The following is a 17,919-nucleotide window of genomic DNA, read 5'->3' on the forward strand; positions in this document are numbered from 1 at the left end:
TCTTGATCGTAAGTAACGTAACCTACGTATTTGTAACTATGATTGGTGTTCCTACCTACTGTTGTGACCAATAGATATATAGTTTCTTAAAAAAATTGCCACATTCATTAATATTGTATTTTTTCATAACCTTTGTGTTTTCCTACTCAGTATCACGTGCCTAATGGGATAAAAAATGCGCCAGGGTTTTTTCCTACTGTGTGTGTGTGTGTGTGATATGGCGGCAACAAAAAGGAAAGTTTGGAAATGTATGGAAATTTGGGACACTTTTTTTCTCCTATAAGAAAGAAAAGGGCTCGCGATCCTGACTACAAATAACACTGAAGTGGGAAAATTGGTCACTTAAAAAAATGGCAAAAAGAAACGCTCAGTTGGCTTTACAATAAAATTGTTAATGTAAAATGTGTAGGAAATATGTTTTGGCGGATATATCGAATGGTTATTTTTCTAAATATGGTCACTTGAAGATATCTACTTAATAATTTGTTTTTACTAATTCACCATTAACCCTTTGTACGCCACGCCTATCGTGCGCGGCGTCATCGTGAACCTTGTCGAAATGTACTCAAGGTTGATATTGGTGTGTAGCGCGTGTTAGTTGACGTCTTGGGCGATGAAAGGGTTAAAATGATATCCTATACATACTGTCAAATCATATTTCATGGACGGTAACTGATGAACATGATCGGTAAGAATTTTTGTACATGTTCAATTCGTTTCGAAAGAATGTTTGTCATGTGGAGATGTGAATACATTTTAACTACCAACTAGATTCTTTGTAACATCGGTGTTTGTGTGGTTTGAGAAATAAAACTACGAATTTATACTGTGAATGTCATTATTTTATTTTAAAGTACCTTTCATACTTTTATACATACAAACGTAAATCTATCTACCAGCTAATATTACTAGCTGTACAGTACAAACGCAACGCAATCACAAAATTACACTAAAAGTGCTTCATATGACCTAACAAAAAATCATAAGGCCGCTTTAGACATGTCTTAATCTATCCGAATGGAAAAGATTGAAAATAGACATTTGTAAAGGAAATCAGTGTGAAAGTCTTGATAAAAAAAAAACTGACTATAATAATTATAGCATACTAAATTAAGCCATCTCTAAAGGAGCCTTCACATAATTTGTATGAATCAACTCAACGTTGTAAACATACAATTAATATCAGTCTGTCCACACTGCTTATCCACTATATTTACATAAGTGTGTAGATCCGCTCGTCGCTCGAGTCAGAGTCCGAGCCTTTGTCGCGGCGCTAGAGAAGCGTCAAGCTCACTCTCCTGTCCTGGATAGTTCCCATGTGGCGGGTGTTGAGCGCGCGTTGAGCGTCAAACGGCGTACGGAAGGCGACCCTCGCGTCGCCCGTCGGTTGACCGCGCTCGTTGTAACGTCTTATGACGTCATCCTGAGTAAGCTCGAAATCGCCGAAGAAGTTGAGGATATCATCGACTGATGCACGGAACGGGACGTTCTCTAAAGAGAGTACACAACCCGGGGCGCCAAAGTCTTCCAGCGCGGCGTCGTCATCTTCGCGCAACTCGCGCGTGTCGCGGCCGCCGTTCTCGAAGCCGCCTCGACCTCTGCCGCGACCGCGACCTCTGTCGAAACCGCCGCGACCGCGCCCACGGTCGAAACCACCACGCCCGCGGTCGTTCCAGCCGCCCCTGCCCTGGTCGAAACCTCCCCTGTTGAAACCGCCGCGATCAAAACCGCCTCGGTCAAAGCCGCGGTCGAAGCCGCCCCGATCGAACCCTCCTCGGCCACGGAAGCCGCCGCGTTTGGCACCACGCGGACCGTCGAAGAATTGAGGAGGGCCGTTGCCGTGAGGACCGTTTCCATGCGGGCCGTTCTCCATAAGCCCGTCTCTATGATCAGGCTGCTTAGGCCCTTCTAGAGCTTCCTCTACGACGCCGCGTGGCACTAAATCGACAGTAACTCTGCAGCCGTCGAGATTATGTCCATGTTTGGAAGCCGCACGGCGCGCTTCGCTTGCCGTACGAAATTCACAGAAGCAATCGCCCGAAGGGACGCCGGTGGGATCCAGCATGAGATGGATTCGTGCCGGCACCGCGCCCGTGTCAGACAAGAACGTTACTATAGTGCGGTCTGTGGCGTCACAAGGTAGACCTTTCATGAGCACGCAGTCAAGCTCGTCTTCGATGTCGGGTCCTTGCGCTATCTGAGGCTGCATCTGGTTAGGGAAGCCGGGACGATTGGCCCAGTTGGCGGCGGCAGTGCGCGGGTCCATGGCACCATTCCCAGGAAATCCGCCGAACTGCGGGTTCGGAGGGAAGTTACCAGCGAAGGGTTGTTGCTGCTGAACGAAGGGCGCCGTAAAGAAGGGTACTGGCTGTTGGCCTTGAGAGGGCTGCTGGGGCTCAGCGCCTTCGAATCTCCGCTGGCGCGGGTCTCTCGGCCCTCGCTCTTCCACCGGCTCCATCGGCGGCGGTTCGTTCTGACCCGGAAAATCAATCTTATCACTCTGAATAGACTTCTCTTTCTCATACTCTTCGTCAGTGACAGATGTGATAATTGGCAGCCTCTTTCCGAATGCGTAACTATTCCGCCTCTCGAACGCCATTCTCGCGTCTTCGGGCTTTGCAAATTGGACGTAGGCGGTCTTAGTTCTGGTCATGCGGCAGTCGTTGAGCATGATGGAAAGTAGAGAGAAATCGCTGAAGGTTTTGATGATGTCCTGTTCTTTGACAAAGTTCGGAAGCTCTGAGAGACGCAGAACGCTACAAATGGGAGCTTGCTGTGGGGGAGGTATGCGTGGTTGGTTCTCTTCGGGAACGTTATCATCTCGGAATGGCATGTACGAGTCCACTGCGCTCTCATAAGTGTCATCATCTAACGCTTCTACTACGACCGTCTCGCCCTTCAACTCGTTATTCTTCCGTTGTAAAGCGAGCTGCTTAGAGCGAGGATCGCAGAATCTTACGAAGATGTTGCCAGTGCGACGACCGGTGTTGTCATTGATCATCTTGATTCCGTGCTTGTCGATGAGGAATGGGAAGAAGCGACGGACGTCTCCGTAGCTGGTATGGTTGGGCGCGTTTCTGATGGCCACGCAACAGTCTGGTGTAGTATGTTGCTGTTCGTTCTCAAAGCGAGAGCGACCCTCTCGCCTAAAAGTACTGCCACCTCGAGGTCCACCGCCTCTTCCGCCTGCAAATCTGTTACCTCCATTCTGCTCACCCTGGAATGCGTTAGGATTACGCTTTTTACCAAGTTCGCTCAGTTTGCTGTAAGCGTCATTGATAGTGGGATCACTGAATCTGTTTATCGGCGAATCCATCGCGTTGGGTGATCCTTGCATAGAAGCGATGGCGTTAGTCATGATTTGCTGCATGTTTGGATTGACCTGGTTCGCAGTACCGAACATAGGCGCCGGAGGCGGCGCGGGGGTATCGTCAACAAGATTGATCGTCTTATCGGGAGTCTTGCGGTTGTTGCGACGGTCGTGGGAACGGCGAGGCGAGGACCTGTCAGATCGGTCTCGCGATCGGCTGCGGTCTTTCCTGTCCCGTTTGCGATCTCGTCTATCGCGACTGCGGCTGCGATCTCTACGGCGTCTCTCGCGCGAGCGCGATCGGTCGCGCCTATCCCGTTTACGGTCCTTCCGATCCCTATCACGTGATCTGGATCGCGTTCGCGAACGCCGTCTATCCTTCTCTTTGCTACGTTTCCTTTCCGTCCTGTCGTCTTCATCTAGAATTTCAGTAGGGCTTACAAGCGGCGCGGGTGGTTCAATGACAGCGGGTTGCGGGATCTCGTTAGGATTGCCTATTCCGGGGATGCCGAAGCCCGACATGGAGTTGCCAAGGGCAGCTGAGAAGGGGGTGATGGTGGGGGTGACGGTGACGGGCGTGGGGAGCACGGGGGCCGGCGGGGGCGCGGGGGCCGGCGCCGTGAGCGTGAGGATCGGCACCGTCTGCCTCGCTTGCTCGATGACCTTGTGCATTTCGGAGCGGGAGCTCAGGAGCAGTTTGACCTGGATCTCCTTTATCTTTCCGCAGTCGAGCATCATCGCTTGGCGAGCATCCTCGTCCGTACTGTAACAATATGACCCTAAATAAGATATAAAGTGCTTTCGTGCTTACCAGTACAGACATTAGAAGATAAATAAGTATGAGTCATGTTACTTACAAATTGAATCAACCAAAATTGTAACCTCCAACTTGTTTACTCGAGTAAAATTCAATAGCAATAGAATGCGTTCACCTTGCTTATTTGACTAGCGACAAATACCTAAGACGCGTTGGGGACTATTTTTCGACTAGTTGGTATTAAGAGGCAACAGGAGTGGTAATTTCCCCATGCTTGACTGTTTCCTCCGTGGTTTTACAAGCTAAAGCAATGATTTTTTTTCAACACAGATTATTATTGTTAATATATGTGTCGGACTGTTTTGTATTTTTTGATATTTTTGTTTCTTAAGACGCTAGTGCACTTCAAATATTCGCAATAAGGGCCTAATTTACTAGGGCGCAAAGAGAAGCATGGTAATGGTATTCAAAACTGACATCAATTAGGCTAAAAAGCAAAACAATCCGACATAAATAAGAATAACTTAATTACCATATCTCAAAATTTGATTAAGTTTTGGAGGAAACAGTAGAGTACGAAACATCGTTTTTTGAGATTTTTACGCAGGATTTTTCGCCTAACCTCGCGTTGTCCTTATCGCACTAGTTTTAGGAGTAGCTTCCATTAGCGAGACGGATATATTCACCTAAAATATTTGTAATCTGAGCTCCCGTATCCTCTAAAGCATATTTCGAAAATTTAATTCTTACAAATAAGTATTATGTACTATTTATAGTTATTTCTGCCCCAAAGGTGGAAAAGTAGGAAATTGCGTGCTGCGTGTAAAATTGTCACCCGAGCCAAACACGCGGGATGGAATGTCTCCCGTGGCGCGTATACTATTTTTCTGCTCGACGGAAGCGGAAAACGGCAACTTCGTTTAGCGTAGCGGGAGCAAGTTGACGCTTTCCGCCCGAAGAGCAGAAAAAAAAATTTTATTAGTCATATAATGCCTTTTTTAGTTACTTTTTAAGAGCTCAAAGTTATGGTTTGAAAGCTTTTTTGCCAGTAAAGTGCGGACTATGTTCTAAAATCTACCCTGTCCACTCTAGATCCATGCTTTAGGTATAGCAACTTGAATACGCCCATGTTCAGTTTCACAAGCCTTATTCTGTATAGATCATTTCTGAGCGATCCGCATGGTCAGTTTTACCAGTGGGGCGACACTGCTCCTTTCGGCTTTTCTCGGCTCCGTTCGACTAAGCATTGCTCCGAGCAATTAGAGTTGGCACAACTTGACGTCCCTATACGTGCACGATCACAGATAAGATAATGACTTGAATTTTGACAACCCTAAAGGGCCGAAAGGGATAGTACCATACATTAGAAAGGGACAGCATAATTCGTCCCTGAATTGCTGTCAAACTTCGGTTTTGTAGGGAGTGTCATTTCTGTACGATAGTACTATTATTTTATATAAGTGCTACGGTGCTACATTTTTTTTTACATAGTTTAGGAGAAAATAAATAAAAACGCTTTAGGGTTAAATGGATGCCGTGACGTTCCAGTGGACAGTACAGGGTTAAAAAAATTATGAATTGTCTCCTCACGGGGCATCATCTGGTAATAGTTTTGAACTAAAATCCCTGAGGGCAATTTCTCACATGCTATCCTGCTCCATCGTTTGGTATAGTCTACATCTTTGATTTAGTTGAAAATAATACCAAACTTGATTTAATAATACCTAAATTTAAAGAACTCAGACGTCGCCAAGGCCAAAAATCAATCTTTATACGTTCTAAGGCACAAGGGTGTAAGAAACATACGATAAATACGGATACGTTTTACTTTCGGTTTACGTAAATTTGACCATGTCTCGCACTATCGTCATGAACTTAAATGGCTTCCTGTACGCATGTGCAGGTCCCTTAGAATTCTATGTACTCTTTTTTCTATCTTATTCGAACCTTCCGCTCCTGATTACCTTACGTCTAAATTTAACTTCGTTACCCCAAGTCCGGGTTGTGAACTTCGTTCCTCCCGGTCCCTTAAACTTGCAGTACTTCCTCACCATAGTGGTTATATCTCGTCTTCCTTTACTGTTCAAGCTACCCGTCTCTGGAATGCACTTCCCCTGACAATTAGACAAGCCCCTAGCAAGTTTGTTTTCAAACGTATGCTTCACAAGCACCTGCATGCTGAGTGCAGCACAAGTTAGTCCTCCTCCGCGCATATGCATAGTTTTTTATAATATGTATGTATATTTATTGGTATTAATATAGCAATATGTCTATACGAGTATATATATGTAGTAATGTTATTTGTGTAACATTGTAAACAATGTTATTTATGTCCAAAATTGTAAATAGTTTTTCAAAATTACTTTTATAGTTGTCATTTCTTCTGAATTATTTTTCTCACTGCACCCACAATCGAGAATTTCTGTTTTGCCCTATGGTTGACTGGTAGAGGTTTAAGGCATTAAGTCCGCTATTTGTACTTATTTTTATTGTGCAATAAAGTTTAAATAAATAAACATGCAAAATTGATCCCTATCACTTTGAAACAAAGTTCAATAGGTATCATCTGAGAAATATATTCCCTCTGCCTTATAAAGCTGCTTTTATAGTCGCCCACAGCCGTGCCTTCAATAAGTTCGTATCTAGGTATAGTTAACTATTTAAAATAACTTCTTACCAACCTCCCTCAATACACAAGCCTCAGATTAATATGACGTTCAAATTTTGAAACTACGCAAAGTTAAGAGGAACTATCTTCTATCACTAGGACGACCACTATGGAGAAGTAAGCTTGAATGCTGCGCCAAAAAATTAATCAGGAAGGGACGGGTAGCGTAGCCCCACGCACAATCGATCTTTATGCCAATCAAAAAGGAAATATGTATGTAAATCGTTACCAATACGTGACTTTCTTTCGTATACTTATGTAAATTAATTGCGTTTCGATTGGTGTTTACGATCCTTCCTTCCTTTCCTTTCCTTTGAACGCTTTATGTCATAAACAAAAACATCACTCAAACGCCAAGCTTCCGGGCGCAAGCGAGCTAATGTCAACCTTACTCCAAAGTGTGAAGGTTACTTTCACACCTATAGTACCTAATTGTCCATGGCGTTGTGGGACTAGTAACGACGACTTCAGGTGTTCTTGGCGTTCAAAAGGTTGTTACGTACACGCCATCGGTGTCACACTTTATCTACTCGTCGAATGTAATGGTAATGGTTGAATTATGATTTCATATACCAAATTGTAATTGCGTACTTTTCATGTATGGGCTACCCAACTCAACTATATTATACATTATCAAACGCTATACTCAATTATAATGACATCGACTAATCACGTGGCGCCGCGGCTCAGTGGAAAAGACATCAACGCGCGAATAGTTCATGAGTAATATTCATATACTTACCTATTATGCACGCGTTGATGTCTTTGTACTACTGAGATAGGTAATTTTATTAGTAGAAAATGTATTGTATACAATTGTGATATAATCAAGCTTTTCAATCACGTACCTTCATTAAGCCACTCAGCAAGCTGTGGCCTATAAACACAGTACTCGACTGAAAAGTTCTATATTATATCACGATTGTATAAAATATTATTACAGTACATATGGTGCTACTTTACCGCACTAGTGCGAAAATGAGCATATTACGTTACTATGTCGAACATTTAAAGGGCCATATGTACTGTAAAACGTTGTACGCTACATGTGCGAATAGGTAATTCGCAACTCGTGTCGATTTAAAATACTCCCTTCGGTCGTGTTTTAATTTATCGCCACTCGTTTCGAATTTCCTATTTTTCGCACTTGTATCGTAATGTACTATTATGACTGGCCCATTTAATATAACAGTGTGATGTTACACAAACATCGTAGCCGGCAGACGGTAGCAGTTCCAAATTCCAAAGGTCTTCATTTTACATTTTCGTTTAGATACCTACTTCGTTTCTATCTATGTTGACAGCCTCAGGGACAAATGCCAAAATGCCTTGCCGTCAATTCAGAAGTACGTCTTCTGGCGCTCTGTCGAGCCTTTGAACGCCACGCCCAGCGTGCACGGCGCGTCATTGTCATTGTGAACCTTATCGCAATGCATGAAGGTTGATATTGGCTAACGCCACGAGCGCCAGATGACGTCTTTCGCGATCAAAGGGTTAATCACCATCAGGACCATAACACTACATACTTTTCGAGTAGGTAAAGTTATAACACGGTCCGTAGCATTCCTAGTAAAAAAATTGTGCAAGGACGATATAATAATGAGTTAAAATAAAACTGGGGCATAGGAAAGCGACGACCCCATTCGCTCAGTCGTTATTTAATCATAATTTGACGCGGATTATCGGGTCGTGCATATACATAGGTTAGTCTCCAATTCGTAATTTAAGATATAAAAAAGTAATTGATGCATGTCTATATTGTCTATAAATAATATTATAGGTAATAAGTAAATAAATCTCTGCCGGTGTCAACCCTGCGATATGCCTGTGAAGATGTGCGCTCACCAGGTGGGTTCTGTGGCGTAGACGGTAGTCGTCTATAGCTGTGTATAAAGTAACTCCCGCAGCGGGTTGTCCGGCATCCGAGTAAAGTTTACGAGCGCCCACCTGGTGGGTTCCTAGCAGTGAATGTGTTAATCATTGATACCAGTCTACGCAGTGCACACAGCTACGCAGCTTATAACAAACTGTCGGGGAGTAGCAACTCCATATAAGTGCCTTGTAACTCCCTACAATCTCCTGACGCACGACGGCGGGTGGACAAGGGCAACTAATATGCAAGATTCGGAGACTGGTATTTTTTTATGGGAACGAAAACGGTATTTTTTCGTTCATTGTTAATTATTTCATTTCTGTTTGGGCAATCTAATAATACGACTGAGTCCTACATTTGGAGTATAAAGTAAATTGATATGGTGGGAGGCCTAGGGGGAGGGGGCTGACGCCGTAGAGGGGCATACATTGTATGCAAAATTTGAGCTCTAGGGGGAGGGCAGCTGCCCCCCTGCCTACGCCCTTGTCGCAATATATGGTTGTCGACCTACCTAGTTGGCCTAGTGGGTAGTGACACTAGTGACCCTACCTACGAAGGTTCAAATCCTGGTAAGGGCATTTATTCGTGTGATGAGCATGGATATTTGTTCCTGAGTCATGGCTGTTTTCTATGTATTTAAGTATTTAAATATTATATATATCGTTGTCTAAGTACCCTCAACACAAGGGAGGAGCCCAAGCGATATCTTACCGAACAAATCATTCTACCACTTTTTGCGGGGGGAAACGAGCACACAGTCGCACTTCTCACTACATACTACCTACATCCTATCCGTAATGACGACACAAATACATAGAAAATGACATACGACAAAGACAAATCTTGCACACCTCGATCTCTTTTTGTGTACGGACGAGTCACAATCACAATATGCACCGCCATAGGTACAGTTGTACCTATGCTTCGGCAGAGGGGAAATCGTATGAATGCCGTCTCCCTTCCCGGTGTTGCTCGAAGGTCAAGACCCTTTTTCTTAGGAACGCATGGAGGTATCAAGCTGGAATTTATATCAAATACTCAGGTCTACTGTCCGTTGGAGCTGTGAAAAATCAAACTTCTAAGCCAACGCAATCAAAATATACAGCTGTTTATGCCGCAAATTTACGACACTCGCAAGGGAATCAAAACTTACAGGGTACTTCCCGTGAAGTCAGAATCCTGAAATTTGGTACGAAGCAACGTCTTATAGCACATATAAATAAATTTTTAGTTACATCATATAATAATATATACCTACAGGTTTGTACGGAGCCCTCGGTGCGCGAGTCCGACTCGCACTTGGTCGGTTTTTTAAAATAATCACTTTAAAAATAAAAACATGGAAATTAGACAATTTTAACGCCTACGCAATAAATCCGCTTAAATGTGTAGTTTAATACTGTTAGTTGCGTATTTTTAACTTATCTAGATCACAAGTTATTTGTATTACAAAGACACATTAAACGTAAGATCAGGCGAAAAAAAAAAAATCTCTCTTTCGTACCTTTGTGGTAGTATGCCACATGTCTGATTAGATTATTGAGCTTAATTATATTAGAGCAGTGGTTGGTGGTTACATGTAAAACTAGGTTGTACGTTCTAACAGTTTGTACGTAGGTGGTAAGATTTGACCGGCGGCACGACTTACAAGGAAGGGTACCCAACTGTCCGACTCCGATTTCATTGATTTTGATATATGTTATAGAGTAGTCTAAAATAACGGACACGTATTTTTTTTTAGCTGCCCAAACTCAACTTGTTAGGAGAAAATGGCCTTCAAAGTACTAAAAAGTTACTAAATCTTCCAACTCCTATAGAAAGTGATGCTCAAGCAACTTTCTAGTTAACGGCTGGTTTGAGTATATGTTTGAAAGCAGCAAAAAATAATGAGCACGTGTTTTGTTATATCTGCTTAAACTCATATTTCCTAAAAAAATACCTGTCTTTATGTGTAATTTTAGCGATAAGATATTATAAAACTTCGAATGTCGATTTTTTTAGGAAAAAATGAGTTTTAGCCGATATAACAAAACACGTGCTCATTATTTTTTGCTGCTTTCAAACATATACTCAAACCAGCCATTAACTAGCAAGTTGCTTGAGCATCACTTTCTATAGGAGTTAGAAGATTTAGTAACTTTTTAGTACATTGAAGGCCATTTTCTCCTAACAGGTTGAGTTTGGGCAGCTAAAAAAAATACGTGTCCGTTATTTCAGACTACTCTATAACATATATCAAAATGAATCAAATCGGAGTCGGACAGTTGGGTACCCTTCCTTGTTAGCCGACTCTCCCCTATAAAGGCAAACTGTTCCTAACCTAAGTGTTAAAAATTAAAATAAATGCCTTCAATTTGGAACAGGTCCAAACTATAAGTCAGTACCTATCTTTAGGTATTTAAAAGAATGTAAACAGACCACAATTAGGTATTTTATTGGGAAGGAAAATTCTTCAAGTCAATTAATTTAACTTGATGTGCCAAAACTTACAAAAAATTTACTATCCACGTAACAATGAAGCTGCTATAATCGTGCTGTTTTGTTAATGGGAACATATGAGGATGATTTGATTAATCAATAGTAATTTAGTTATGTAATATTTACTTTTACTTCACCCTTTTCTCTATGACCCTAGTAAAGAACCTAAAACGAAATCGAATATTGAGCCATTTGAGGGTAGATGAAAACATTACACGATTAAATGAAATAGATTAAAACCAGAACGATTAAGGAACACACGCATGCATTTGGTTGATTAACTGATAAATGTTTCAAGTACCCGAAAATGTAAAAACACATTGTTTACATTTATTTAACTATGAAGCCGATGGTCCCGGGTTCAAATCCTGGTAAGGGCATTTATTCGTGTGATGAGCATGGATATTTGTTCCTGAGTCATGGGTGTTTTCTATGTATTTAAGTATTTATAAATATTTATATATTATATATATCGTTGTCTAAGTACCCTCAACACAAGCCTTATTGAGCTTACTGTGGGACTTAGTCAATTTGTGTAATAATGTCCTATAATATTTATTTTATTTATTTATTTATTTAACTACCTAAAGATACAGACTATACATCGAGAGCGACTTTTACCAGTAACGTAGGGTCGCGGCGGGAACACTCCGGATCAGAGGCTTAGCTCAAAACTATACGAGTAATTCCCACTAGTTGCCACCAAGCTGTTACCACTAGTAACGACTTGAATTTTTTTCCCACCATAATTTATTTATTTATTTTTCATTTTCACATGGTTGAATCTGTCATTAAACAAAAACTGGATCTATTTTCTTTCTTAAAATATATAAAGTTACTGCCTTAGATAAGGCTTGCACTCAAGGCCTCTGAATCGATACTCCAGCGCTCTGCCATCTGAGCCATCAAGACCTCATCCATAGCCAGCGAATTTCCACCATATGGGTCTAGCTGACCCTACCCTAGCGATATCTACCGTAAGAGCGTAACACTTCTTAAACGGCTACCGGAGCTCCAAGTCATATTGGAATCCATTAAATTACATTTAGCTGACATAGGTGCCATACGCATGCTACGAAAATCATCACAATTACTAGCCATTACTCATTTCGCATTCGCATCTCTCATTAGGACTATCAAGCGATACATTAATATACGAGGGCTGATCCAAAAGTTGTTAGTTGCTCCGGCTCTACTCATGCGATAAAATAAAAAATTTCAACTTTTGGATTAGCCCTCGTACGATAGTAGTACTAACTTGCTTTTCTAAATTTTATGTTCAATTCACAAATAGTTTTTAACATTTGAAAAGATTAACCCGTATAATCTTCTAAATATTTAATTTTTATGCGGCACTGGTTTGTCAAGTTTGTAAATGTATTTTTAATTATTTTTTGTTTTAAGCTCGTAGAGTTGATTTAAGTATTAGATTCAATTATTTAAAGTGTTGTCTAAATATTTCTACATGTTTAACAGTTGATTTATTACTACACATCTACGACTTTAATTTCCTAGCACAAAGCACAAAATGTAGTTTTTTTTAATTCAATTTACAATAACGGGTCTATTTAGCCGTAGAATTGTTTGTCAGATATTTCGAAGAGGATCCATGTTGAACTAGATACTATATTGTGAAATAAAAACATCCTGTGTGTGAATAACATGATTCGATAACGTATCAAAGGTCTACGCACAATTTTCACTACATAAGTTACTTCCAAAACGGGATAATTTTGAAAATAAGAAATATGCAATTATCTACTTACTAGAAGCATTTCCTGTTTTTGCAACAGTAAGCAAGATGCCTTGCCTTGGTATAAAGCGTTGCATTGCAGTAGTGTTGCCAAAGTGTTCTTCTGGTTTAGTAGATATTAATAATTTTCAAAATTACCCCGTTTCCGATGTTAACCCAATGCACGTCACCTTGGAAAATGATGCCCAGGCGTAACGCATGTGGAAGGGTTTTGCAAGCGCGGCGCTGTTGACGATCCAAGCATTCAAAAAGCTAGGTACGCTTCACAGAACAAAGTAATGGGCCAAAGACGGAAGTCTTAAAATATGCTCCTGGGTAATTACTAGGATGTCCAATTGGACTGGGTATTTAACTTGAACCACTTAAGTACATATTATCTATACAAGTTGACTTAGTTGACACCCGGAGACATGAGGCGACCGCAGACACGACTGGTTTCTATTATATTTCTATGGAATACCATTCGTACTCAACCACACGAAGATAAATAGTGCTGACGTCAGAGGAAAGTACGTGGTATGCTGTCGGGTTCGACATTAACACAGCGACCTGACGCGGCGACGTCGCCGCGATACGAAGTCTGAAGTTGTCGTCTGCGGTCACGACACGTCGCAGGTTCCAATTTGTACTTTAAAGGATTGTTTACTATCATGTCCACGGCTGTTTTCTTTCACCGCACTGCTCGCAGTCGGCGAAGGCGTATATAACTAGGCGTGGGCGAAGCGACTCCTCGCACTGAAGGGGGCCTCTCGGAAATAAAATAAAATAAAAGGGCGTCGCAGGTAGCACGGCACTGGCGTTCAACCTCTCAACTTGCAAGAGATCTTGCCACTCGATCTTGGTGATCGTGTGGCGTATGGATTTAATGAAATTTCCTCCAGCGAACGCTCACTCCGGAATAAATAAGGTCTCAGCGGAGGTTTTTCTGTTGTTTTTTGGTGGATTTTCTCATGGTTTTTCAAGAAAGGAACATGCAAGATTTTACACCGATGAAAAAACTATTGTCACATTTCGGTATTAGTGACAAATTAGATCAGCTTAGTTGAGCCAAAGTACAATGCCAACCGTCGACGCCTGATACAAGTGAACCTTAACTGCTCTAAGATACATTTTGCACCTACTTTCTCTACTATAATTAAGATGTTTGTTTGTTTTCCCGAAACAGGGTGTAGGTATCTAAGTACTATCCAATCTCTCGACCCGTAAATACATTGTCTATTTTCTCGCGTATCATTTTCTATAATTTACCAAATGAATAAATAGTAAGGTCAATGTGGAGAAGACAGTCTATCAGGTATTAAGACCGACTATAAGCTCATTCGTCGCTTGTGTACCACTTACGGAAGGTCGGGTCGGTCTCAAGATTAGAAGGAACGAAGCTCTTCTTTTCTGAATGTTGTCTGAGCGAAGTACGTATTCAAATAAGCACACACGCGTGTATACTACACGTACGGCTGGGGTGCTGCGGAGAACGCGGCGAGACAAAGTCATGCCAAGTACTCGAACTTGAAACCGGCTTACGATTTTGTCCCTCTTGCTGTCGAGTCAGCCGGGTCTTGGTGTTCCGAGGCAATGGGTTTTGAGAGGGACCTGGGTAAGCGCTTGCGGGATAGGGGTTGCGATCCTAGGTCTGGTTCGTACCTGATCCAACGTATATCGTTGGCTGTGCAACGTGGGAACGCCGCTGGTATTATGGGGACGTTTGTGCCGGGTGCTTACTGGAGTAGGATATAGGTTTTCTCTTTTTTATTATTATCATTGTATTAAATTAGTCTTAACGATGCGTGTTGCAGATGACTTCTGTGTAAATGGACATTCTGTTTTGGTGAAACCTAAAGGAGGATGAGCTCTCTTTAATGTAACGGCCTGCGCTGTGGATTTGATAGTATGCTATTTTTTGGTTAATAATGTTTTTTATAATTCAATAATATTATAATATATGAGAGTTCTTGATCTATTACGGTTTTACCACCTAATTTTTTTTTTAATTTATTTATTTGTAGCATACAATTAACACTTACAGTTAAACCTTACGTGTTAATAGCTAACAACATGCATTTTCGAATAAATAAGTGAAATGGTTATTATAAGTACTTACATTTACATAATATTTCGTCAAACATAACAGTCCCCATATAAAAAAAATATAATTTCCTCTTATATCTAAGATAATTATGGGTCATTAATAAGGAAACGGTAGGCATAAGATTAGAACAATATCGATCTGAATGCTTGAAGTTTGAAGATTAGCATTTAATAGAAAGGCCGCTTAAAAAATGCCAAAAATATCTCTATAGGTTTGTTTAGGCGTGTTTGCCGGGTTATTCCTACTAGTTACCACCAAGTTGTTACCAGCGGTAAATACTGGATTTTTTTCCCACCTTTTACCACTGGTAAGTACACTAAGTACTGGGAAAAAAATACTGGGATTTTTGTCCCATTAGTTACCATTAATAAAAGGTGGGTTTTTTCCCAGTAGTTACCACCAGCCATTGGACAAACCCTGAAATCCCACGTAGGGTTACTTCTCAGGAATGCTCTGACGTTAGTATTTTTTTAATTATAACAAAAGATAAAAAAATAAATTTTTCGAACAAAAGTTATTTGCAATAATCGACAACAAAAAGAATCACTGTGTTAATCTTTGGCAGTGTTTTTGACAATTCGTTCGAAATATTTGATAATGATGACATTTTTCAAAAGTCATAAGCTTATTAGTGTCATAAATAAAAAAGATAATCAAAAAGGTTGAAGAAGGTCCCATACTATTCTATGAGGATATTACCTTAGGAGCTACTAACACATACAGGCTGCTCCAAAGTAAAAATTGGTAATTTGTTAATTTCTTCGAAACCGCTACACCGGCTGTATGATACTTTGTACACTGGTTCTAAATACCCTAATGCATATGTACCTTTCGGCTTTGTCCAATGGCTAGGGACACACTGTAGAGTACTTTAAAAAATAATGATAATGATATGTCGATTAGTGTTCCAGTAAACTGCCTTAAGTGATTAAAAATAAAAACAGTTTCACCCGTAGAAGTGCGTAGTATAGGAAAAATCCCAGTACTACACACACACACATACATACATACATACATACGTGGGGCACGGACTTGTGGAAATAGTTCGTGGTGAGCCATATACGGGGCACTGGACCGTGAGGATGTTAATCGAGTAATCCAGATTGAGAATATTCAAGGAATATTTTCACCTCGTATAACCTTCATTCATTCCCATGCTTATTTTAGGTGTATTCCCATCTGTCACCGTCGGGAACAGATGGGAATAGTTTCATTCCCACCTGACCGGTAGGCGGGCACAAATGGGAATACACCTCATTTTAGCACTTGGGATAAAAAAAAACAAGGCTTAGTACAGTAAGCTTAACGCAGAACGGGGAAGGGGGAGGATAAGAGGTGTGAAAACGGGTATAAGACTCGCGTTGCTCAGGTGAAAAATAGTTACTGTTATATGGACGACATACCCTTTTTAACTGCCCTAGACTGCGACACGTATTACTCCGTTTCATAGGTCCACAGTAGATCCTAACGGTAGATATTATAGTTTGACGATAATACAATGATACGTCTTAACGTAATTTGGTCAAGAGTAAGAAATAAACTTTGCGATTTACTGCCGCTCAGTCATACATTGGACTACCAGAAGCAGGCGAAACGAAATACCATACACGAAGTCCCTCTAAAAAGAGATAATTGATTCTAACTCAAGTGAACTATGCCAAGTAGTGTTATCCATTCCCAGTCAGTTTTCAGCGAGAGTAGAAATCACGGACCGTAAATAATATTCATTGCCACCAAAATAAAACCAGAATTCGCTCAAGCCAATACGGGTAAGTGTACCAAGTGGTTTTCCTACAAGATTACTTCATAGCTTTAGTCAGCCAGTCCCACTTTCACTGGTTCTATGGCCCAATTTTTGAAATCCGGGTGTTTGAAATAAAACGTTGCTAAATATTCGTACTTTTGACTTCACTCAAAAGACCGCAGCCGCACTATTAGTAGGTAAACTTGGGCTTATCGCGGAGCAGGAGTAGTCAACAGTCAGTGTGAAGTCTATGGCTAACCACACGGCAACCCCCCGATCACCCTCATGACCACTTTTTGAACTTTCTCTACTACCACTAAGAAGGCGAGTAGGAGGTAGGAACTAGTATTGAAGGGAGCCATTAAATACTATTTTCTATTCCTAGTACTAGGATTTACGTTATACTAGTAGAATTAAAAAGGATAAGAGTGGTTGCCTACCTGTGGATTATCAAATTGCTACAGCTCGTTATTTAAAAATATAATTTCCTCGTTTTTCATAGATTCGCTAGTGACAAAATCGAGCTCTCTAAATTAAAAAAATCGGCAGTTATTATATAAAATTAATCCATAGACCCTGAATGAGCTTAATATGAAGAACCTGAACTTTATCGACTTATTCAGTGTTCCAAGTCGGTCTCAAAAGACTCTCAGCGCGTTGCTTACCGCAGACTTCTGGGGTAGGTTTAAGGTAGGTACCAAATCTCCCTCCGGATTTTCCAATATTGATGTGAAAATGACGTCCATCGCCACATGGCGATTCATGTCGCTTTGCATGCAGGATTCTGGCCGCAGATTTCTCAACCTAAAAATTCTCAATATCTGATGACTTTTCCAGTTTCATCTACCACAGTCAGTATGATCGCCAAATCTTAAGTTTCCAAAAAGTGTCACCAATAACGAAAATGTGTATCTATCTACCTTCCCTTTATTCTTTCTTTTTTTTTACTACCTTCTTTACGGAACCCTGAATAGTGGCGCTAACAAAGCATACCTACTAAAGTATGTGTTTACCTTTTTCTTTTCTGTCTAAGCTAATTTGGTTGTCAATACTAAAAGTATGAAATATTCAATGTCAATTAAACCCTAAATGGCTCAATAGTCAAAGTCCGTGACTGTACGTATCTATAAGTCAAAATAGCGATCAACGTGTTGATAAATGTTGTCCCGGAAAACGCAACGCGAACAGCAGCGGTTTCACATCGAATTTCCAATGGCAATTGGCAGTTACAGCATCAGTGGCGATTCCAT

The 17,919-nt window shown here is 41.1% G+C and overlaps 1 protein-coding gene across 1 annotated transcript in view; it reads right to left on the reverse strand.

Moving 5' to 3' along the window:
- Positions 1-820: 820 nt before the first annotated feature.
- LOC133528893 (uncharacterized) overlaps positions 821-17,919 on the reverse strand; it is a 28,114-nt gene continuing 11,015 nt past the window's right edge. Inside the window, exon 3 of the mRNA XM_061866388.1 lies at positions 821-4,073. Coding sequence (XP_061722372.1) covers positions 1,274-4,073 — 2,800 coding nt within the window. The 3' untranslated portion in view covers positions 821-1,273. The remainder of the gene's footprint in view (positions 4,074-17,919) is intronic.

Source organism: Cydia pomonella, chromosome 20 (genome assembly GCF_033807575.1).
Source record: "Cydia pomonella isolate Wapato2018A chromosome 20, ilCydPomo1, whole genome shotgun sequence".
In the NCBI taxonomy this organism is placed as follows: Eukaryota; Metazoa; Arthropoda; class Insecta; order Lepidoptera; family Tortricidae; genus Cydia; species Cydia pomonella.